Source organism: Plecotus auritus (genome assembly GCF_963455305.1).
Source record: "Plecotus auritus genome assembly, chromosome: 6".
NCBI lineage: Eukaryota > Metazoa > Chordata > Mammalia > Chiroptera > Vespertilionidae > Plecotus > Plecotus auritus.
Window position 1 is genome coordinate 91,175,793 of NC_137773.1, and position 25,212 is coordinate 91,201,004.

At 43.1% G+C, this 25,212-nt stretch overlaps 1 protein-coding gene across 3 annotated transcripts in view; it reads left to right on the forward strand.

The window, feature by feature from the left end:
• The first annotated feature begins 1,438 nt into the window (after positions 1-1,438).
• The window catches only part of LOC308250192 (uncharacterized protein), a 75,660-nt gene continuing 51,886 nt past the window's right edge, over positions 1,439-25,212 (forward strand). Inside the window, exons 1-3 of one of the 3 annotated variants that reach the window (XR_013960830.1) lie at positions 1,439-1,561; positions 23,247-23,373; positions 23,578-23,629. Coding sequence is in view for 2 of the 3 variants with exons in the window: in XM_080672558.1 (XP_080528684.1) it covers positions 1,532-1,561; positions 23,247-23,373; positions 23,578-23,629 (209 nt within the window). In the remaining variant the exon portion in view is untranslated. Of the gene's footprint in view, positions 1,562-16,898; positions 17,069-23,246; positions 23,374-23,577; positions 23,630-25,212 lie in introns of those variants that run through there. The other 2 variants (XM_080672558.1, XM_080672559.1) reach the window with 2 other exon arrangements.

The following is a 25,212-nucleotide window of genomic DNA, read 5'->3' on the forward strand; positions in this document are numbered from 1 at the left end:
AAGATTGTGGTAAAGCCTACAGTTCCCGCAGCTCCCTCTGAGTGCACACGAATATGCTCACTGGAAATACTCCTTATCAGTGTAAGGAATGTGGAAAAGCATTCACTCCCTGGAGAGAAAACCTATGAATGTAAACAATGTGGTAAAACCTACAGAGATTATAGTTCCTTAAAAATACATGAAAAAGCATAGTGGAGCGAGGCCATTTAAATGCAAGGAATGTAAAATAGCCTTCACTTTTAACAAAATCCTTCAGTTACATTTGAGAGTGCACACGGGAGAGAAACTGTATACATGTGAAGAATGTGGGAAAGCCTATATTGATCCCTCCTCTTTCCAAAGGTATAAGAAGACTCACTGAATAAAACCTAGTAAATGTAAATAGTGTGAGAAAGATTTTAGTTTGGCCACATCTTTACATGTGAAAACTCCCACTGAAAGAAAAAAAATGTAAATAATCTGATAAGACTCGAGTAATTTATATATACTGTCTAGAAAACTTTTAAAGAGTTGTTATTAAAATTGTAAATAACTGTATTTACCAAGTTTAAGTGTGTTATGGGAATATGGATTGTCCCTTGATCAATGTGTGGATTAGGGTGCCAACTGCCCAGGTAGTCAAAAATCTTTGCATAACTCAAACCAGTCCTCCACGTGGTTTTCCCAACCACAGATGGAAACTGCAGCTTACCCTTTAAAAACAAGGGTCTCAGTGGCTGCTTATAAGTGAACACATGCTGTTCAAACTTCTCTTGCTGCCCTGACTGATGTGGCTCATTGGTTAGAGTGTTGGCCAGGAACGGAGAGGTTGCGGGTTCGATTCCTGGTCAAGGGCACCAACCTGGGTTGCAGGTTCTATCTCTGGCCTCGGTTTCCCATGTGTCTCTCTCACATGTCTGTCTGTCTGTCTCTTTCTCTCCCCTCCGCTTCGTTGCCCCTCTCCCCTGTTCCCGCCCCCTTCCTTTCCCTAAAATGAATAAAAATTTGAAAAGAAAAACAATGAACAACATAAACTGATGAACAAAAACAGACCCGGAGACAGGGAAGCATCCATCAGACTGTCAAACCTCAGAGGGAAGGTAGGGGAGGGTGGGGGTTAGGGGGAGAGATCAACCAAAGGACTTGTATGCTTGCATATAAGCCTAACCAGTGGTCACGGACAACAGGGGGGTGGGGGCATGAGTGGGGAGGGGTTTGGGATGGGAATGGAGGGATGAGGACAAATATGTGATACCTTGATCAATAAAGAAATTAATTAAAAAAAGAAAAACAAACCATACCTGAAGGCCAGTTCTCACCCTCAGGCCAAAGCTGGTTCCCCTAGTTGTCACTAGGAAATGAGAGAGGCGGGTCTTTGTGAACTGTCCAATCAGATGCGCAGAAGGGCAGGTGAGTGAGGCAATACCCAGCCAACCGTGTGGATGCTTCTGGGTCACGTGTCTCCTGCGCGGCTAGCGTTAACGGTCCAGGTGTGTCTGCGTCGGCGTCAGTACCACCGTGACCTAAGCCGCCTGCGGTAGCTGAAGGGGCGATGCCGGGCGACCCTAGAAGCTGGGAAATGGTGAGTGTGTGGGCCTGGGTGTTCCCGAACTGGGACGAGGGGCCGGTTGGAACCGGCTGTGGCAGGACCCGGCCTCCAGTGGTCAGGTTCGGAGTCTGCAGATGAGCACCCCCACCTCCTCGGGGGCGGGTCGGCCCTCCGTCTCCTCCGGCTCGTGGGAGAGGGCCGGGCTGGCAGCCGAGGCCGGGCTACCGGTCCGGTCACTGCCAGCGGCGGCTTCGGTCCCTGAGCCTCTCTGTGCCCGCAGCCCTGTGTCTCCCAGGTGGTGTGGTGACCACAGGGAGGGTCGTCAGGGGACAGTCGTGACTCCGTGGTTTCGTGGGAGGAGGTGTGGTCCTTGGGCTTCCAAGTCCTTCCTTTCTTCCCAGGGGGACGCGTTTTCTCCTGATTTTTCCCAATGTGTAGGGAGCGGGGTCTCAAATCCACAACCCTGCACCCTCTACCACTCCAATCTGACAATAATTGCCTAAATTTCCAAGTCCCTCCCTGTATTCCCAAACGCCAATTCCCCTTTCTGATTCAAGAATCATAATCAACTATTTGTCCTTCGGGGTGCATTTCAAACAGACCCATATTTTATTTATTTATTTTTTTATAGTTGAGCAATGTGATTACTTTTTATTTTAAAATAAATCTTTATTGTTGAAAGTATTACATATATCCACCTCTTGCCCCCATTATTTCCCTCCAGCCCGCCCCGGCCCCAGGCCCTCACCGCCCTATTGTCTGTGTCCATGGGTTATATATACATACAGGTTCTTTGGTTGATCACTTCCCACCCTCCCCCACTTTCCCTATTTCCCTACCTTCCCTCTGAGATTCTGCATTCTGTTCTATGTAGACCCATATTGTAATTTTCATTTGTCCAATGGATGGTTGTTTTAAGGGAGTTTATTTTTTGGTTGTGGATATTTTACATGAGAGAAATGTACCGGAACTACATTGTATAAAATCCTTTTGCTGGACCTCCCAGAATCTTTCCTAGGCATGGAACTTTTTTTTTTGGCAATGTAATACATACTTATGAGGTTTCTTGTTCATTCAGCGAAGTGCCTTACAATTTTCTTGTTTTTAATTGAATTTATTGAGGTGATATTAGTTAATAAAATTATACAGGTTTTAGATACATAGTTCTACAATACATTATCTGTTTGTTGTATTGTGTGTTTACCACCCCAAGTCTCCTTCCATCATCAGCCTTACAATTTTCATCCCTTTTTTTCTTTAAGACTGGGTTTTAGTGTTTTGCCAGATGGTTCCAACTGGCGTTGTGTCATTTAACATATATAGGGTAGTCCAGAGCACCTCCATTGGGGGGAGCCTGTGGTCAGTGACCCAAACTAAGGTCGCCTGAGCCTGCCAAGGGAAGTACTTGAAGGCTCAGTTTGTTTTTTCTGGGGAGCCTCCCCCTGCAGGTGTCCTACCTGCTCACACCCACCGTGGAAGGAGCCTTTATAGCCTGAAGAGCTGGTGATGCAGGTGCACCTGTGGGTGGAGTGTGAAGCCTTTTCTGAGGTTGTGCTTCCCCTGTGCCTGTTTCTAGGCATACAGGTTGGAGTTTTGCATCCCCAGTGTGGGTGCACTCAGAGTGTCATTTGTGCACGTTGAGGAAGTCTGAAAGTCAGGAGTGTGTGTCCTGGGTTAGGGACTGTGAATTTGGGAGTTCATTTGGGTTAGAAACCAACACTGAATCCAGCTGAGCACTTCCTCACTGTGAGCTGAAGCCTGAGAGAGGGAGCATTTCTGTTATTCCCCGGGGAGAGGAGGGTGTTGGAGCTCCCAGACTTTACTCCTGGGGCTGCTCAGGTGTCCCTCCCCCTCCAGGGACAGACCCACTCCAGGGGTTCTTTCTGTCTCAACCTGGAGAGTCTAGGATGCGGAACCTTCTGAAAGTGGCTCTCCTGTCCTGTGGGAAGCAGGCTGCTCATCTGAGCTGATTTCAATACTTGTTTCTTTTGGTCCTTTATCGACTGAATAGTGGCAGCCTTTGACTCTAGTTTCCCTGAGCACTTGGCAAATTTATTCTCTAGATGGGAAATATGATTTTTGGTTTCTTGGGGTTAAACATGTAAGTTGATGGAGAGAGATGATGTTGGTAAGGCAAGTAAATAGTGGAACTAAATAGAATTTTTGTTCCCTTTAAGCAAGAGAACCTGTTGATATGAGATAAATGTATTTAACCTCACAGATCCATTTTTCATTTTTATATCCATGTTTGTTTGTGGGTATTCATGTCCCTAAAGAACATCTATAATAATAAAAGCATAATATGCTAATTAGAGCAGATAACATTCCAGATGAAGCTGGGGCTGCGAGGGAAGCCCAGGTCCCTGGTGCCAGAGGGAAGCTGGTGCCAGCAGCTGGGGGAAGGAAGGCCTGCTCTTATACGAATTGCATGCATCAGACCTCTAGTTGAAATTTAAAAGGCTAAGCAGGGGTCCTCAAACTACGGCCCGCGGGTCACATGTGGACCGCCGAGGACATTTATCCGGCCCGCCAGGTGCCGCTGCCTGTCCTGCTTAGCAGCCGACTAGTCCCGGGCCCACAGTGCGCATAGGAATTTGTTCATAGTTGTTGTTTTTTTAAACTATAGTCCAGCCCTCCAACGATCTGAGGGACAGTGAACTGGCCTCCTGTTTAAAAAGTTTGAGGGGCCGAAACCGGTTTGGCTCAGTGGATAGAGCGTTGGCCTGCGGACTGAAGGGTCCCGGGTTCGATTCCGGTCAAGGGCATGTACCTTGGTTGCGGGCACATCCCCAGTGGGAGGTGTGCAGGAGGCAGCTGATCGAAGTTTCTCTCTCATTGATGTTTCTAGCTCTCTATCCCTCTCCCTTTCTCTCTGTAAAAATATCAATTAAAAAAAAAAAAAAGTTTGAGGACCCCTGGCTAAAGTAATTGATGTGGCACAACCAAGTCATTATTTCAGTTGATGTAAAGAAAAGTAATCAAAGCTTATATAAATCTTTAAAATTCCTACTACCTTTTGGAGTATAACTGAAATCCCTAATGCATTATAATATGCTACTTATTCCTAAAGTAACACCTGTGTGAGATATAGAGAAGGGACAAACTAGGATGCAACTTGTCCTTTTAGTTGGCAAGAATTTTGAAACTTTTTATTTTGTATGGTATATACTTTTGTAATTGTTTATGTTTAAAGGAATCAAATCCTGACAGTACGTTCCTATGCACAAAAGTTAAAATTAAAGGACTACTAGATGGTAAAACATGGTGTATATAAATTTCTGAGTTTATCTTAAATTTGTAAGATAGAAAAATCTAACTTAAGACCCACTGCTCACATATCCTGGTCCTGTAGCAATATTACTGCAGCCACCCTCAAATACACAGTTTTGATCGTTTCTTGAACTTCTTGTTAGTGTTTCTTTATATATAAACAAGTCATTGCAAATGCATATTTTTCTTACCCATATTTGTCCTTATAATGAGCAGTCAGACTCCACATTGTTTGGTATTTGCTGAGATATTAGGCCTCCCCCTCCCTCTTGTTGTCCGCCCCTGGACAGGCTGATGCAAAAGTCCAGGGCTCCCTCCTCTGGCACTGGCTTCAGATTCCAACCACACAAGCCCCTATTTGTGTGCAAAATTATTGCCCTGGCCCCGCCCCTGACAAGGATTCTTTGCTTGAGCAACTTTAGTCAGGCTCCTGAACTTTCTCTAGGCCTGTCTTTGCACTTCTTGTAAAACCCAGTTTAATAGGAACCCTGCTAAGTCAGGTGATCCAGAATCCCCCACCCTCCTATCTGACCACCCTCCATGTCTGATCAAGTTCCTCCTCCATCATCAGGTGATATCTGATCCCCCTGGCCTGTCTGTAGTAAGAATCCTGTTTGGTCAGTTTAGCAGGAATCCTCTAACATCAGATTCTTAGTAATTTTCCATCCACTGATCTCCTACCTGCCTTCAGGCCATGAATTCCCACTTGCCTATGCTGTTCTCAGAATTGAGCCCAATCTTATTTCTCACCCACTAAGAAATCCTACCACTTTGTCTCTGTACCTGTTGAAATGGTTTTGAATACAATGTGCCTTACCATCAGTGAGAAGTGCCATTGAATCTTTTTTTCTTTAACACTTCCAGCCACAATAAAATCCCAGGCTAGGCTCTTTTCCTTGCTCTCTGAAGCTTTTTCACAGCTTCCTGAGTAGCCTGCCCTGCCCTCTCAAAGACCTCTATTATGTGAGTCAGCTGTATCCTGCCCTCTCCAGGTGTGTATGTATGTGTGTGTTTGGGGGGTGGGTGGGTGGGGTGCACACCAGCATTAATCTCAACATGGGAACCACACCTCTGCAGGTGACCATAACAGTTGGCTATGTGAGCAGCATGTTCCCACATGACCACCACTTTGGTCTGTCTCCTCTTGCTTTGACTTGCTCAGCTGCTCTGCTGTGAGCTGTGCTGCCCGGTGTGGCATTGCTGAGACTACCAAGCCTCCGTTTGGTGAGCTGCCAACCAGAATGTGCAGTTTTGAGAATTTCTAGGCATTTGGGAGCTGGAGTATGGGATTGGGGCCCTCCTTACAGTGGTCCTGGCTCAATGTCTCTGCTGGGATTTATCTGTGTCAGAGTGAAGCTGTGACAGAGGCTAGGTTGGCACCAACATACCCCGGGGGTGGGGGTAAAAGAGGGTAAACACACCTGTGCAGATGGCCCTATCTAGTTGTCACTTGTGAAAGAACAGTTATTCAACAGAGAAAGAAGAGGGGGCAAAGGAAGCCAGTAGGTGGCTGGCTGTGTCCACGTCCCTGATACCAGAGGGCTCTCCAGGACCCTTAAGTACCCCTGTTGCTGCCCACCCCCCCTTCTACTGCACGAAGATCCTGACCTTTGGGATTAAGGGGACAACACCCAGGGCACCCTTGTGGCACAATCAAGTCATTATTTCAAATAAGTTCAGGGTCCTTAAACTAGTAATAAAATAACTAATTGTCATAGGGAGGCTCCTAACCTAATGGTAGTGTATTGAGGCCCTCTGAAGGAAAAATATATATATAAAGACCAGGATAGAGAGGACACATTCCCTGAAATATATTTAGAGACCAAAATAAAACAAAACAGGCAAGGACAAGAGGCAGGGAACAAGAAAAAAAATACTGAAACAGAGATCCATAATTTGATCCAATTGAAAATCTAAAATATACTGAAAGAATCACACAACAAAAAAGATCAGGAGGCACTGTTTAGTTTGGGGGCCTCTACAGCATAGGTTTTGAATAATTTTGCCACCTGCTGTAATATACAAATCCTCATGCAATCAATACTAGGTCTCAAATTAATTACATTGGGATCACACTAAATGTAAACAAGGTGCCACTGATATTAATGTTAGTGGGGTTACTAAACGCAAAATAGGGGACAAATGGGCATGTCTCACCTAACCATCATAGAACACATCTCTTGCCTAAATTATCCTGGTCATAGCACCCATTGTCATTAAGTAGCCCATAGTGAACAGGAAAACTCCGAACCAATGGTTCATCTATACCAGTGGTCAGCAAACTGCGGCTCGCGAGCCACATGCGGCTCTTTGACCCCTTGAGTTTTTAGCAAAGGCCAGCTTAGGAGTACCCTAATTAAGTTAATAACAATGTACCTACCTATATAGTTTAAGTTTAAAAAATTTGGCTCTCAAAAGAAATTTCAATCGTTGTACTGTTGAGTTTGCCGACCACTGATCTATACTAATAAAAGAGAAACATGCAAATTGACCACCACTCTGCTACACCCACCAGCCAATCAGGAGCGAGTATGCAAATTAACCCAACAAAGATGGCGGCAGCCACAGAGCTGGAGCAAGCAGGAGGCTTGGGTTGCCCCCAGTGATGGAGGAAGCCAAGCTTCCCACCCGCCCTGGCTGGCCCTGGCCTCCGCACAAGGCTACAAAGTTTCAATTATAGAAGATAAATAAATCCCAGATACCTGCTTCCAGCCGGCCCTGGCCTCCACTCAAGGAGGCACTGAAAAAAGAAAAAGAAAAAAAGGAGGAGCTGGGAGCTTGGGTCACCGGGGGGTGTGGCCAGCCTGAAAACAGCCCTCAGCCCCTCACCCTGGCTGGCCACATGCCTATGGGGTGAGGGTCTCTTCTGGGGGGCTTGGACAGCCTGCAAACAGCCATTAGCCCCTCACCCAGGCTGGCCAGACACCCCAACGGGGACCCTCACCCTGGAGGGGGTGTGGCCAGCCTGAAAACAACCCTCAGCCCCTCACCCAGGCTGGCCACATCCCCATGGCCCAATCCCTGTAAACGGGCAGTCGAACATCCCTCGAGGGGTCCCAGATTGGAGAGGGTGCAGGCTGGGCTGAATTTCGTGCACCGGACCTCTAGTCTATACTAATAAAAGCCTAGGTGGCGTCACATTCTTGCGCGTGACATCGTCTCAAGATGGCCACTACAAGATGGCTGTGCGCACAGCGGCGGTGAGGCTTGGGGGTCCCGCAGCTCTGCGCAGTGCAGAGGAGGGCTGGTCCTGGCGTCTCTGCCACCTTGTGTGGAGGAGATGGGTTGCGTCAGGTGAGGGTAGTTGTGGGTGATCTGGCTGGCAGGGGAGGGCAGTTGTGGGCAATCTGGCCAGCAGGGGAGGGCAGTTGTGGACGATTGGGCCAGCAGGGGAGGGCAGTTGGGGGCCATCGGGCCAGCAGGAGAGGGCAGTTAGGGGCCATCGGGCCAGCAGGGGAGTAGTTAGGGGGCAATCAGGCTGGCAGGCAGAAGCAGTTAGGGGCAATCAGCCAGGCAGGCAGGTGAGCGGTTAGGAGCCAGTGGTCCTGGATTGTGAGAGGGGTCCCAGATTGGAGAGGGTGCAGGCTGGGCTGAGGGACACCCCCACTCCCATGCATGAATTTCGTGCACCAGGCCTCTAGTAAACTATAATTAAAGTAAGTCTGCTGCTTCCAACTTGGCTTGGCAGAAATGGACCCCACAGACCTTACCCCTAGTTTAATGTGTATTAAATTGGGCCTTGAGCCCTGGCTGGTTTGAGTCATTGGATAGAATGTTGGCCTGTGGACTGAAGGGTCCTGGGTTTGATTCTGGTCAAGGGCACATGCCTGGGTTGCAGGCTTGATCCCCAGTAGGGGGTGTGCAGGAGGCAGCCTATCAATGATTCTCTCTCCCTTTCTGAAATCAATAAAAATACATGTAAAAAAACCCACAAAAACAGTTCCTTAAAAAAAAAAATTAGACCTTGAAAGACTGAAGCAATTATATGAAACTTACTAGAGGCCTGGTGCACGAAATTTGTGCATGGGGGGGGTCCCCTCAGCCCAGCCTGCACCCCCTCAAATTTGGGACCCCATTGGGGGATGTCCGACTGCCGGTTTAGGCCCAAACCGCCAGTCGGACATCCCTCTCACAATCCGGGACCACTGGCTCCTGATTGCTCGCCTGCCTGCCTGATCTCCCCTAACTGCTCCCTCTGCTGGCCTGGTCATCCCCAACTTCCCCCCCGCTGGCCTAGTTGCCCCCAACTGCCCTCCCCTGCTGGCCTGGTTGCCCTCAACTGCCCCCCTTCACCAGCCTGGTTGCCCCTCACTGCCCCCCTCTGCCAGCCTGGTCGCCCCCAACTGCCCCCTTTGTGGGTCTGGTTGCCCCACGCAGCCTGCTGTTCGGTCATTTGGTAGTCCCTCACTAACTCCCCCCTGCTGACCTTGTTGCCCCATGCAGCCTGCTGCTCAGTCGTTTGGTCGCCCCTCACTAACCCCCATGTTGGCCTGGTCGCCTCATGCAGCCTGTTCGGTCATCCGTTCGGTTGCGATGGTCGCTTAGGCTTTTATTATTATAGATTTAGTGAAGAAGTAATTATTCCCAATGATTATTTCTTATAACAGCTGAATTTGGCTTGTTCTAAAACCTGGGAAGAATGAATAATAACTCACAGTGGATTATTATAACCTGGAGGCTGTTTTTACACCAAATAAGCCCCTAGACCCAGAAACCTTTTATTTCTGATACGAGGGGCCTGGTGCATGAAATTCGTGCACTGGGCGGGGGGTGTCCCTCAGCCCAGCCTGCCCACTCTCACATACTGGGAGCCCTCAGGGGATGTCCTACTGACCCATGGGGAGCGGGCCTAAGTCACAGTCTGGCCTCCCTTTGTGGGAGGCGACCATGCTGATCAGGGGAAGGCACCAGCCCTATCACCCTGCTGCTGCAGCCACTGCCAGTCACTGCAGCCACCAAGGTGTTTTCATCAACACGGACTCCAGTCCCTTCACCATGAAAAAATGACAACTTTCTTTTTTTTTTTTTTAAATATATTTTATTGGTATTTTACAGAGAGGAAGGGAGAGGGATAGAGAGCTAGAAACATCAATGAGAGAGAAACATCGATCAGCTGCCTCCTGCACACTCCCCACTGGGGATGTGCCCGCAACCAAGGTACATGCCCTTGACCAGAATCGAACCCGGGACCCTTCAGTCCGCAGGCTGATGCTCTATCCACTGAGCCAAACCGGTTTCGGCGACAACTTTCTTTAGGCATTTTCAAGATGTGTCTTTCATAGGATATGACATTTCTTTCTTTCTTTTTTTTTTATCCTCACCTGAGGGTATGTTTCCATTGACTTTTAGAGAATGTGGAAGAGAAAGGGAAAGACAGAGAGAAACATCAAAGTGAGAGGAACACTTTGATTAGTTGCCTTCTGCATGAGCCCTGACCTGGGCCCCGGCCAGGGAGGAGCCTGCAACCTAGGTACATGCCCTTGATGAGAATCTAACCCGGACCCTGCGGTCGGCAGACCGAGGCATTATCCACTGAGCCACACCGGCTAGGGCAGGATGTGACATTTCTTAGCCCTCCAGCAGCGGACCTTTCTTTTTTTATCCAGGAGTATGGTGGAAAAACCCTAGATCACCTTTTTGGATTCTTATTACCCAAGTTACTAAGAATATTACCAGTGGCATACAGGGAGCTTAGCCAATGAGCAGTCAGAAAAGGTGTTTCCTCTGTAGTTCACACCGATTGCCGGCTCCGCCCCTGCCCAGGCCTAAAGCCTCTGGCCTAGGCTTTAGGCCTGGACAGGGGCCCCCCCTCGGCTCTGATCGCAGGCTTGCCCCTGCCCAGGGGCCCCCTGGCTCAGGCCCTTCCCAGGCTGCTCAGGGGCCATGCGGGGCCTACCTCTGAGTGACCTGGGTGCCGAGGATATTCCCGGGACCCAGGCTGCTGGCACCTATGTATGCAAATTAACTTCCATCTTTGTTGGGTTAATTTGCATACTCACTCTGATTGGCTGTGGGCATAGTGGAGGTACAGTCAATTTACATGTTTGTCTATTATTAGGGAAGATTAGGTAAGATTATTAACTTGAATCTGTTCTCTTTTTTTCTTAGTCTAGCTAAAGGTTTGTCAATTTGGTTTATAGTTTCAAACAACCAATTTTTATTTTCTTAGAGTAATTAATTTTATTTTGTACTTTTATGTATTTTTATGTTGCTAATTAGCATCTTTTCATTTCATTTTGAAGATCCCAGTAGCATTTCTTATAAAGCAGGTCTGTGGTGATGAGCTCCCTCAGCTTAGATTTGTTTGCAAAAGTCTTTCTCTTTTACTCATTTCTGAGGGACAGCTTTGCTGTGTAGAGTGTTCTTTGTTTTATTTTTTTGCCCATCCAAACACTTTGCTTTATTGCCTTTTTTTCTGCCTCTCCTCCCAGCTTTATTGAGGCATAATTGACAAAACTGCAAGATAATGTGTACATCGTGGTAACTTTATATGCAGTGTACAGTGTTCTTGGTTGGCACTACTTTCAATGTTTTGTGTGTATCATGCCACACTCTCATATCCTGTTTTCTGCTTAGAAATCTGTAAAAATGGGAGTTCCCTTGTATATGATGTGTTACTTTCCCCTTCCTACTTTCAAAATTCTCTTTGTTTTTGATTTTGGATAATTTGCTTATAACACACCTTGGTGGGGTCTTTTTTTGAGGTTCAATATGTTCCAGGGTCTTTGAGTTTTTTGTACTTGGATGTCCATCTCTCTCACAACATTTGGGAACTTTTCCACCATTATTTATTTAGGTAAGCTTTTTACCCATCACTCTCTCGTCTCTGGGATTTTTATAATGTGCATACTATTTCTTTTTCTAGTGTCACCTAATCATGAAAGCTTTCTTCATTCCTTTTTTTTTTCTTGAATCAACAATTTTATTAATTATTAATCAGACACATTTTTTTCTTCATTTTAAGTCCTTCTGTTGACTTTAGTAATTTTCAAGTAAGTGTGCTTTTGCCTTGCATGGTGAAGTTTAAAGTTGAGGAGGCTATAGTTTTGTTAACTCAATTCTTGTACACAAATGCAAAAGTTACTGAATTACTCCATGCTTATTGTCTGGGATTGATTCTTTTTATTTTTTTAATTTCTTTATTGATTAAGGTATCACATATTTGTGCTCATCCCCCCATTCCCCTCCCGAACCCTTCCCCACGCATGCCCCCACCCCCCCTGTTGTTCGTGACCCCTGGTTAGGCTTATATGCATGCATATAAATACTTTGGTTGATTTCTCCCCCTTATCCCCACCCTCCCCTACCTTCCCTGAGGTTTGACAGTCTGATCGATGCTTCATTCCTTTTAAAAAATATATTTTATTGATTTTTTACAGAGAGGAAGGGAGAGGGATAGAGAGTTTAGAAACATCGATGAGAGAGAAACATCGATCAGCTGCCTCCTGCACACCTCCTACTGGGGATGTGCCCGTAACCAAGGTACATGCCCTTGACCGGAATTGAACCTGGGACCTTTCAGTCCACAGGCTGACACTCTATCCACTTAGCCAAACCGGTTAGCCATTCCTTTTGTTTTTATTTTTTATTTTCTAACTGGATAATTTTTTTTTTTGGAAATCAATTATAGAGATTTATTCAAGGGTCTTAGAATTTGCAAACTGGGAACATAGGCAGAAACCCTAGTGGTGTTTAAACTCCAAGTATTTGAGTGTTTTTTAATGTCTTTCTGGTATTGGTTTCTAGATGAATGCCTTTGTGGTCTGAGAGCATATTTTGTATGATTTCTTAACACATGAATTTTCAATGTGAACTTGAAAAGAATGTGTATTCAGCTGTTGTTTGATGAAGTATTAAGTTTTTCAATTAAATCCAGTTGTTTGATGCACTGTTCCAGGGGTCCTCAAACTTTTTAAACAGGGGGCCAGTTCACTGTCCCTCAGACTGTTGGAGGGCCGGACTATAGTTTAAAAAAAAAACTATGAACAAATTCCTATGTGCACTGCGGGCCCGGGACGAGTCGGCTGCTAAACAGGACAGGCAGTGGCACCCGGAGGGCCAGATAAATGTCCTCGGCGGGCCGCAGTTTGAGGACCCCTGCACTGTTCAATTTAACTGTGGTTTTTCTAGTCTGGCCAGTTGTGGCTCAATGGTTGAGCATCGACCTAGTCACGAAGAGGTTGCTGGTTTGATTCCCGGTCAGGGCACATGCCTGGGTTGCCGGCTGATTGATGGTTCTATCTCTCTCTCCCCTTTCCCTTTTCCTTCCTCTCTGTCTAAAAATATCAGTTTAAAAAATATGTATATTTTTAGAAGAACTCAACTATGGCTTTTCTGGTTGTCGTTGTAATTATTAACAGAGAATTGTTTAATTCTTAAGTATAATAGTGGACTCATCTGTTTCTCCTTGCAGTTCTATCTATTTTTCCCTGGTGTATTTTGACACTGTACTGTTATATCCATGAACACGAGCACTGTATCTCCTTGAATACTTGACCCCTTTCTCACTCTATAAAGCCTCTCTTTATCCCTGTGCTTTGTTTGAAATTGGTATGAATATTTCAGCTATCTTTTTCTTTTCTCCAGCTATCTTTTAATGTTAATGTAATATAGTTTCTTCCATCTGTAGTCTTAATCTGTCTTTATTGTTATTATAGACAACATGTAACAGGTGGTGGTATTTTTTAAATCTATTATTATAGTACTAGAGGCCCGATGCACGAAGATTCGTGCAAGAATGGGCCTTCCTTCCCCTGGCTGCCAACACCACCTTTGCTACGGCCTGGAGCTGCCTTTCTGCCTTCGCTCTGGCCCGGAGCCGTCCTTCCACCTTCCCACGCTGCCCAGAGGCCCAGAGCTGCTGGGGTGGTGCAGAGCGTCCTGCCCCCGGCCGCTCGGGCGCCTGTGTATGCAAATTAACCTGCCATCTTTGTTGGGTTAATTTGCATACTCACTCCTGATTGGCTGGTGGGTGTCGCAAAGGTACAGTCAATTTGTATCTTTCTCTTTTATTAGTATAGCTCTGTCTTTCAATTGTATTTAGAACATGGACTTTTAAAGTGATTATTGAAAATATATATGCCATCATTTTTAGTATTTTTGTTTGTTGCTCTTGTTCTTTATTTCCCATATTTTTCTGCATTCTCTGTCATTGAGTACTTTACCTGATTCCTTTTTTCTCCTTTTTTAACATATCAATTGTATGTCTTTATTTTTTACTAGAGGCCCAGTGCACGAAATTCATGCACGGGTAGAGTCCTGAGGCTTGGCCAGTGATCAGGGCCAATCAGATTCCCCACCTCCCCGCCTCCTCCTTCCCTCACTCCCTCAGCACCCTGCCGCCGCCACTGATCGCCTGCCATGTTCCGCACTGCTCCCTGGTGGTCAGCGCACATTATAGTAAGTGATTAAACTCCTGGTCAAACTTCCAAGGGGACACTTTGCATATTAGCCTTATATATATATAGATAGATGGTTTGCTATTGAATTCGCATTATATAGTTACAGTCAACCTAAGTTCTCTTGGAAATAACACTACACAACTTCCATTGTATAAATTCCTCACAACAGTCTTTCTAATTTCTTCCTCCACTGAGTCTTATGATATTGCTGTCATTCACTTCAGTTTCCATAAGCTAGAATTATCATATACATTGTTGCTAGTATTATTTTGAACAAAGATTAATAAAAAAATGTTTAAGTGATTTTACTTCCCCTTCATTGATTCCTTCTCAAATGCTCTCTCTTTTTTCATTATTTTCCCTCCTTTTGAAGAATTTACTTTAACATTGCTTACAAAGTAGGTATACTGGTGACAAATTCTCTCAATATTTATTTGTCTCAGAAAATCTTTATTGCTCCCTCACTTTTGAAGGACAATATTGCTCAACAACAAAGGAAGGATACTTTTCTCTATCAATACAAATATTTCATCACACAAATGGTTCAGCCACTTGGAAAATAATCTGACAGTTCCTCAAAAAGGAACCTAGGATTACCATATGACTCATCAACTCCTCTCCTAGGTATGTATACATGAATAAACAATGTCTTTTATCCATACACATTTATTATTTGGCCCTAAAAATGAATGGATATTAGTATATACTACAACATGGATGTCCTTTGAAAAAATTATGCTGCCCTAACTGGTTTGGCTCAGTGGATAGAGTGTTGAACTGCGGACAGAAGGTCCCAGGTTCGATTCTGGTCAGGGGCATGTACCTTGGTTGCGGGCACATTCCCAGTTGGAGGTGTGCAGGAGGCAGCTGATCGATGTTTCTCTCTCATCGATGTTTCTAACTCTCTATTCCTCTCCCTTCCTCTCTGTAAAAAAAATCAATAAAATATATTTCAAAAAAAAAAAAGAAAAAATTATGCTGAATGAGTGGATGAAGTCAATCAGAAAGACCATCTATATATATAAAAGGCTAACATGCAAAGTGTCCCCTCCAGAGTTTGACTGGGAGACCGGGAGTTTGATCGCTCGCTATGTGTGCTGACCACCAGGGGGAGGCACAGAATGAAGGAAGGCCCTGGCCAGCAGCCAGGGAAGGGAGGCCCTGGCCTCTCTTGCCTTTGTATATTTTAAGGGATACAGTGTATAGAATGTGCATTATAATCTCAATAAAGTTGTTCATATAAATAAATAAATGCATTAAGAACTTTGCAATTCGCCCTAGCTGGTTTGGCTCAGTGGATAGAGCGCCAGCCTGCAGACTGAAGATCCTGTATTTGATTTCAGTCAAGGGCACATTCCTGGGTTGTGGGCTCAATCCCCAGTAGACAGCCTATCAGTGATGCCCAGTAGGGGGCATGCAGGAGGCAGCTGATCAAAGATTCTCATCATTGATGTTTCTCTCTCTCTCTCCTCCCTTCCTCTCTGAAATCAGTAAAAATATATTTAAAATTAAACAAATAAATAAAATCAATAAAGTGTTGGCGCTTGTGGATTGGCTGTGGGCAGTAGATTGGAAAGTGCATGTGGCCCTAGCCAGTTTGGCTCAGTGGATAGACTGTTGGCCTGGGGACTGAAAGGTCCTGGGTTTGATTCCGGTCAGGGGCATGTGCCCTGGTTTCCAGCTCAATTCCCAGTAGGGGGCGTGCAGGAGGCAGCCAATCAATGATTCTCTCATCATAGATGTTTCTATCTCTCCCTCTCTGAAATCAATAAAAATCTATTAAAAAACAAACAAACACAAACACCTTCATATCTTTAAAAAAAAAAAAAAAAGTGCATGTGTCAAAAGGAAGTGGAGGCTCCTGGGTTTGATGGTGCTTGGCTGTTCTCTCTTTTGGAAAGTAGTGGAAATAGCCAGGTGGAAGTTATCTGAAGTTGCAACAGACATACAAGAATGTGAGCAGTTTTTGTCAGAGCTGGTCCCCAGCTATTAACAAATTGTTCTCTTTCTTTCTATAGTCACTGTAGTTTTTTTTTTTTTTTTTTTTTTTTACATTTTAAAGTTTTCTAGGAACAGGCAAAAACTGACCTGAATTAAATTTCCTTTTAGTGTGAAATATACATCTGAAAATGTAATGAACACGTCTCACACCCTGTGGTTAGGGGCACCCAGGCTGGGACTCCAGGGTTCCAACTTCCCACCAGTGCCCAATGCTCTGGGATTCTTTCTCTTAAGGACAGAATGACTGTGGGTGGGGGCAGGGATTGGTGGAAAGCTCAAGGTTGGGAAGCATCAAAGATTGAAACAGAGTCAGACTATTACAGATAGTGAGGTCACATTGTGTCCATGTTTCTAAACAAGGGTCTCAGTGGCCTGACAGCCTTGCACCAAGCCCCTGACCTCTGGACATAAGACACTGTTGTTGCAGTGTGGCCTGCCTGGCCGCCCTCATGTTCTGTATTTCACTTGGAAACTGAATCAGGAATTCTCTGTGCATGTCTGTGCCCCTGTGTTCACAAAGAGCTGGACGAACATAGTAGAGTCAGCTCCATAGTCAAACGTGCCAGGAAGAGACTGGAGCCTCTCAGGGTGGAGGCTGGTTTGGCTGAATAAATCCCGCCTCATCCCTCCTTGTGTCAATCAGGCAGGGGGGAGGGGTTAGGCATGGATTTCTGTTCAATCAGAAGCTCCGCTGAAACGGGTGGGCCGACGCACCGCATAGGTGAGGCCATTACATTCACGCTCCTGGCTAGCTGGTGACCACTTGTCCACAATTCATGGTCTGTAGTGGCTCTTCCCCAGTCTGTTCGGTGCTGTGGTCAGCGCTGATCACGGGAATCGTAGGCAGGACTCAGGAAACCTAGAAATGGTGAGTGTGCGGGTCCAGGGGCTGGTGTGCAATCAGGGATGAGGGGCTGGCTGGAACTGGCCGTGGCGGAATCGGGCCTCCTGGCGGAATCGGGCCTCCTGGCGGTCAAGTCCAGGATCTGCAGCTGGAATCCACTGGGGGCTTCTGGGGACCTCGGTCCCTTGCAGAATTCAGCGTGGGGGCTGGGCAGGCAGCCGTATCGAACGTACTACTATTTCCTTCTCTGTCCGGGAAGCTCGTGAGTCCCCAGCCTCACATCTCCCCAGATGTTGCGGTGACAGGGAGGGTCATCCGAGGACAGTCGTGACTCAGTCTCTGGGGTTTGTGCATGAGAGATTTGTGGGGACCCTGATCTCTCTTTCCTCAGGGAATGCCCATTTTCTCCCGAGTTCTCATTTTTTGTGAAACAGGGTCTCGAATCCAAAACCTTGTCCCCCGAGCCTATCTCCACCCAGGGCTGGCAATAAGTCCCTAAATTTCCAGTTCCTTCCGGGCATTTCCAAGGCCAGCTATCCCTGTTTGAGTTACAGCATCATTATCAACTACTTGTCCTCTGGGGTACATTTCAAAAAAGACTATTTTAATTGTTTATCTCTCTTTTTACAGAGTAATGGAATGCTCTTTTTTAAATTCAAAATGGATTTTGTTGCTCCACCCATTTGTGCACTCATTGTTTGCACATGCTGGAAGCAACCGATGGAATTCTCTTTTTAAAAGATTTATATTTGTGGATATTTTGCATGATAAAAGCTACAGAGTCCAGGAAAGCTAGGGGAGGGGAGTGGGGAATACAGCTGGAGAAGGGGGTGCAGGCAATGATGATGCCCTTTTTGAGGTTATGGTGTGGTTCCTTAGGCCTAGACATTTTAAGATCTTATGTTTGAGTTTTGCATCCGCAGTGTAGGTGCACTCAAGAGTAATTTGTGCACATGGAGAAAGGCTATAAGATCAGGGTTTCTGTCTTGGAGACAAAGGGTTTATGATTGGGGAGTTCTTTTGGGCCAGAACCTTAAACTGAATCAGGCTGAGAGTTGCTTCACTGTGAGAATGGAAGCCTGGGGAGGGAACACTACCATGCTTATAGCAGAGGGGAGGGTTGTAGAGCTCCCAGAGTTCATTCTTGGGGCTGCTCAGGTGTCCCTTCACACCTCCCCAGGGACTGACCCACTCTAGAGGTTCTATCTCAATCCAGGAGTGTCTGGACCTCATGCTTGGGATTATGTTCAACTTTCTGAATGTGGATTTCCTTCTGAACTGTAGGAAAGCAGGCTGCTTATCTGTCTTGATTGCAATATTTGTGTTTCGTTCCTTTGGATTTCTTTCAACAGTGAACATTGCAGCCCTTTAATTCCAGTGTCAAGTAGCATTTGGGCTTTTAATATGTAATTTGAATGAGAAATACCTTGTGCATAAGGAAAGATAATTGTGGAACCAAGTAGAATTTTGATTCCCTTTAGCAAGAAAAAGTTAAGATGTGAGATGGATGTTTTAAAATTCTCAGGGTTTCTTTTTTTCTGCTTTTTGGTCAGTGTTTGTATGTCCATGTCTCTAGAGAACTTTTACATTGGAAAGGCAATATCATTCCTAAGGCAGATGATTACCTATTTCAATGGACATTGGGAAAAAAAAAACAATTGCATTTTTATATTCATTGTTATGATAAAAACACCTCAAAATTTATGGAAGTCTAAATTTTCTAGTTCATTTCAGGGCTTAATTCCAAACCCCTTAAGCATTATAATACATCCTGATTCCTGAAAATATTCCCTGTGTGCAATATATTGAGGGACAGACTGATCATAACACATCTTATCCTTTTTATCAGAAAGGGATTTGATGCTGAACACAAAATATAGTGTATAGATGAAGTGTTATGGAATTGCACACCTGGAAACTGTATAATTTTGTTAACCAGTGTCACCAATAAATTCAGTAAGAAGGAAAAAAGAAAGGAAAGGGATTTGAAAATATTTGATGGCTTTCAGTTTTATATCCATTAATGTTTAAAGCATTAAATCTTAAAATGGTATTCTGTATAGAAAAGTTAAAATTAAATTCTAAAAAGCAAAAGTAAAAATAATGATTAAGCATAGTGAAATATGATTTGTATATAAATTTCTTTTTTTTAAATTAATAATGCATTGGAAGGTTAATTAAATTCCTCATATAAGAAACTAACATAAGAAGACCCCTTGCCCACATATCCTGCTCCACTCCTGTGTTCTTACTCTAGCCATTCTCAAATAACCAGTTTTAATCACTTCTAGATTATCCTGTTAAAATTTTTTTTAATTAAAAAAATTTAAAATTGCCCTAACTGGTTTGGCTCAGTGGATGGAGCATCGGCCTGTGGACTGAAGGGTCCCAGGTTCTATTCCGGTCAAGGGCATGTACCTTGGTTGCAGGCACATCCCCAGTAGGGGGTGTGCAGGAGGCAGCTGATTGATGTTTCTCTCTCATTGATGTTTCTGACTCTCTATCCCTCTCCTTTCCTCTCTGTAAAAAAATCAATGAAATATATTTTTTAAAAAAATTTAAAATTATAGTTTACATTCAATTATATTTTGTATTAGTTTCAGGTGTACAGCATAGTAGTTAGACAATCATATACTTTACAAAGTATTCCCCCTAATATTTCTAGTACCCACCTGGGTACTAGACATTGTTGTTATAATATTATTGACTGTTTACTATGCTGTACTTTACATCCCATGACTATTTTATAACTACAAACTGTACTTCTCAATCCCTTTACATTTTTCACACAGTTCCTCATCTGCCTCCCCTCTGACAATCATCAGTCTGTTCTCTGTATCTTTAAGTCTTTTTCATTAGTTTGTTTATATTATTCTTTAGATTCTACATAGAAGTGAAATCATATGCTATTTATCTTTCTCTGTCTGACTTGTTTCACTTAATACCATTCTAGGTCCGTCCATGCTGTCACAAATGATAAGATTTTATTCTTTTTTATGGCCGTTTATTCATATTTTTAATCTTTTTTTCTTTCTTAACAAAGACCCTTTAATCTATAATAATAAAAGCATAATATGCAAATTGACCGAACAGTGGAACGACCTTACAGCAGAACAGTGGAACGACCGCCCAGATGACCTTCTGGACGAAGCCGGGGCTAGGGCCGAGGCGGCAGCTGGGGCGGCCAGGGCCTACCCTTGCATGAATTTCATGCATTGGGCCTCTAGTATTTCTTAAAATACTGGTTTTGGTGGTGATGAACTCCTTTAGCTTTTTCTTGTCTGGGAAGCTCTTTATCTGTCCTTCGATTCTAAATGATAGCTTTGCTGGGTAGAGTAATTGGTTGTAGGTCCTTGCTTTTCATCACTTTGAATATTTTGTGCCAATCCCTTTTGGCCTGCAAAATTTTTGTTGAGAAATCAGCTGCAGTCTTATGGGTGCTCCCTTGTAAGTAACTAACTGCTTTTCTCTTGCTGCTTATTTTAAAAAACATATACTTTTATTGATTTCAGAGAGGAAGGGGGCGCGGGGGGGGGGGGGGAAGAGAGAGAGAGAGAGAGAGAGAGAGAGAGAAACATCAGTGATGAGAGAGGCTGCCTCCTGCATGCCCACTACTGGGGATCCAGCCTGCAACCCAGGCATGTGCCCTTGACTGGAATTGAACCTGGGACCCTTCAGTCCACAGGCTGACGCTCTACCCACTTAGCCAAACCAGCTAGGGCTCTCTTGCTGCTTTTAACATTCTTTCTTTGTCTTTAACCTTAGACTGTTTACTTATTTATTTCTCACCCAAAAATGAGGATATTTTTTCCATTGATTTTTAGAGTGAGAGTAGAAGGGGGAAGAGAGAAAGAAACATCAAGGTGAGAGAGACACATTGATTGGTTGCCTCCCACATGTGCCCTCACCATCTATGTCTCTCCCTGGCTGATAGAAGCATTGCCACCTTTCACAGCTGGATGTTAGGAGGCCTGCTGTTCTTTGTTCTGGTGCTCTGGCTAGGGTTCAGGCCTCACCCCTCTCACTCTCCTCACCCCTACAGCCAAGATATCCCTCCACCCTTGGCCTGCCACTCATGAGAGCTGGTTTAAAATCTTTCCCAACCCCACCCTCTTACCAGTCTCTAGGTTGTTTCTGCTCTTCCTTGTTAAAAGTCTCCTCTTCAGCTAGTCTTCAGTTGGTAATTCAGGGTGAATGCTCCCCAATTTAGTTTTATTTCCAGTTTGGTTCTGGGAGGTTAAAGAAAGATCCACCTATTCTGCTGCCATCTTGTAACCCGTATTCTTTCTAATATGGGCTTTGTTACTTCTTTTTTTAGTTGCGTTAGGTATAAGGTTAGATTGTTTGAGATTTAACGGGCAAAATTTCTGGTCCATATGTCATATGTGAAAATTAACATCCTATTAATTTTTAAATGATTTTAACCAAGATTTGCTTATAATTAAAATGGTTTTTTTTTAATCAATTCACTGTTATTTTTTTAAAATATATTTTTATTGATTTCAGAGAGGATGGGAGGATAGAGAGACAGAAATATCAATGATGAAAGAGCATTGACCTGGTTCATAGGTCAATGCTCAACCACTGAGCCATGCTGGGCAGACTAATTCACTGTTATTTTAAACAAACTTTAGCAAAAAGACCACATGTTGGAAAAAACACTAGTAATTTTGCCAACATAAATATTACATACTTACAACTATAGTCTACATATTTAAATCCAAAGGTCATCGATCAGAAACAATGTTTGGCGAATGATTAGCACGTGATCACACCACATCTCCTGAGGTAATTGGTTCTGTTGTCTCATGTGTGACTTCCTGCAGCAATTTTAATGTGTGCAAGCCAATGTTCCAATGTGTTCTTAGCCATGCCCCAGCCATGTGCGTTTGTTTACTTGTGGTGACTGGTGAATGCACATACTTATTAGTCCTATTCAGTATAAACTTAAAATTACTGTAATACATATAGATAACTTTTCTGTGAAATTAAACTTTTCATACATACTAAATTTTAATTAAACATGTCTACATAAGTAAAAACAGGTAAATTAATTTGTCAATTTTTTAACATGAATTTGGAAAACTGACTTTATTATATAACAGCCTTTAAGCTTTAATGGACACCTCCTTGCCCAAATTAGTCTGTTGTATCGAGGTTTTATTGTATAGGGATTTTGTGGTGTGAGTTGTCATGTCTTTCTCAAATCTAAGCTGGGAGTTCCAAATAACTTTGTAAATAGAGAAAGGAAGAATTTTGTTTGTGATAAATACTACACAAGATGAAAGCAGTGCTTCTCCATAAGAATGTTTCCATTTAGCCAGCTGCCTCTGATTACACGCATACTCCACAGATATGGGTTCAGTTCTAGGCCATCAAGTAAAATCAGTGTCTCAATAAAGCAAGTCGTATGACTTTTGGCTTCCTGGTGTAAAACGAAGTTCTGTTTACCCTGTACTGCAGTCTGTTAAGTGTGCAATAGCATTATGTTGAAAGGATCAGTGTGCATAAATTTAAAAATACCTTATTTCTAAAAATGCTAACCATCATCTACACCTTCAGTGAGTCATCATCTTATTGCTGGTGGAGGGTCTTGTCTCAATAGTGATGAAAACACAATAACTACCACGCACAGGAAGGCAAAGTTAAAGTGAGATATGTCTGTTCTTCCAGAGGCCTGGAGGACTTTAAGGCAGTATGTATGACCAGCTAGGCTTTGTTAAAAAATTGGAATTCCACAAGCCTCTTGGACTCTGGTTTTGGTAATAGGAGTAGAAGAAAAAGTTTCCAGTTCTTCTACTGAACCTCATGCAGATGTGACCTTGTTTTATGGAGTCCTATAAATGGTGAATAAAAAAAGATGAAAGAATTGTTTTACAAGATATTGATGGTCTGAAAATGATAATATTTGTTTAATTTGTATAGTATTTTTGTCGTTTCCCCAAAGTATCCGAACCCTGCCATTTAAAAAAGATGTAATGTGGTTACAGTAAAAATATATTGATAATTTCCATGTGTTTATGATGGTGTTAAATTTATAAGGAAGTGAGTGTGGGGATAGAGAGTAAGTTTTTGATGATAGAGTCATAGATGAAGTGTTTGGAAATGGGAGAATCATAAATAACCTTCCTATAAATGGAGTCTGAGTGTTCAGTGCTTCAGTCTCACTCATCCTAATGGACACATATTGGGGATGTTTTAGGACTCGGTGGCCTTTGAAGATGTGGCTGTGAACTTCACCCAGGAGGAGTGGGCCTTACTGGATCCTTCACAGAAGAAACTCTACAGAGATGTGATGAGGGAAACCTTCGGGAACTTGGCCTTCTTAGGTATGGATGGTGACTTTCCTTCACTTAGTCAATTAGAGAACAAGTATTTCTTACCATCAACATTGTCCTAAGATGTTAATATGAAAAGGGAGGACATTGGTAAATAAATTGAGCATGGTCACAACTCATCATAGAAATAGAATCTAATAATTTTTGTACAATTTCTAATACATTGAAACCAATTTTCTGGGTCTGCTTCTTTAGGTAAAAAATGGGAAGATCATGACATTGAAGAAAACCAGGGAAGAAAACAAAAGTGAGTCACACAACAGAAAGCACTACCTCACATGAGAAACCTGTTAGGCTACAAAATTTTCAAAAGAAGCAAACAAAGCAACCCTTGCTTCAAATTTTGTCTCAAAAAAATTAACAAATTACTTTCTTACAGATGACATAAATATTCAGTGTTTGCAAACTAGTTTATATGGAAGCAGCATTAATAAATACTATACATGAATATCACTTTTTTGCTATATTTTAAGTTTATAGTTAGTATACATGTTATATATGTTATATTATCTATATTCGGGTGACATTATAGTAATTTAACATTTTTATATCTTATAATGCAATCTCCTACTAATTCTAGTAATTATCTTTCACCATTAAATTTATCACCCTATTCCTGACTACCTTTTTCACTCATTCCCCCTACTTCCTCCCCTCTGATAATCATCCCTTTGATCTCTGTTTCTATGAGTCTGTTTATGTTTTTCTTTACTTGTTTTGTTTTTATAGATTCCACATATAAGTGAAACCATATGGTGTTTGTCTGACTTGTTTCACTCAGCATAATACCCTTTAGGTCCAGCTATGTTGTTGAAAATGGCAAGATTAATTTTTTAAATAGCCAAGTAATATTCTATTCTATTCTATTCTATTCTATTCTATTCTATTCTATTCTATATACACAATATATATATACATATGTATAAATACACACACACAAATAGTATATATACTGTATATACACACACATGTATATAAAATCTATCTTGGCTATTGTAAAGAATGCTGCATTAAATATAGGGGTGTATATATACCTCTTCAAAGTAGTGTTTTTGTTTCATTTAGATAAATATCTAGAAGTGGAATTTCTCCATACTGTTTTACATAGTGGCTGCATGCACCAGTTTGCAAACCCACCAATAGTGCACAAGAGTTCTCTTTTCTCTACATCCTTGCCAACACGTTATTTGTTCATTTTTTTGATAATAGCCATTCTGACTAGTGCAAGATGGTATCTCATTGTGGTTTTGATATGCATTTCCTTGTTGATTAGTGATGTTGACCATCTTTTCATATGTCTGTTGGCTATTTCTATGTCTTTTTTTGTGGAGATGTCCTCTGTCCCACTCTCTACCCCCCTTTTATTTTTTTGGTCCCTAAAGGAGTGCACTGTTCCTGAAGATACTGTAGTAACGGGTCCATGCATAGCATGCACAGAGCAAGCTCCTAGTCCATCTCCCTGTTCTAAAAATCCACTTAATATGATGTCCTCAAATAGAGCATGTATCAAATGTTACACTGACAAGAGCAGATCTCTATACTTGATATTAGCCAAAAGGCTGAGAAGCAATCTCTGCCCAATTTTTTATCAGATAGTTGATTTTTTTGTTAGTGAGTTATATGAGTTCCTTATGTTTTGGAAATCAACCTAATTGGATATGTTATTTGTGAATATATTCTCCCATTCAGTAGGTTGTTTTTTGTTTTGTTTTGTTGACGGTTTTCCTCACTGTGCAGAAGCTTTTTAGTTTGAGGAAGTCCCATTTACTTTTGCTTTTGTTTTCATTATTTGAGGGGACATAGCCATAAAGATGTTACTCAGACTGATGT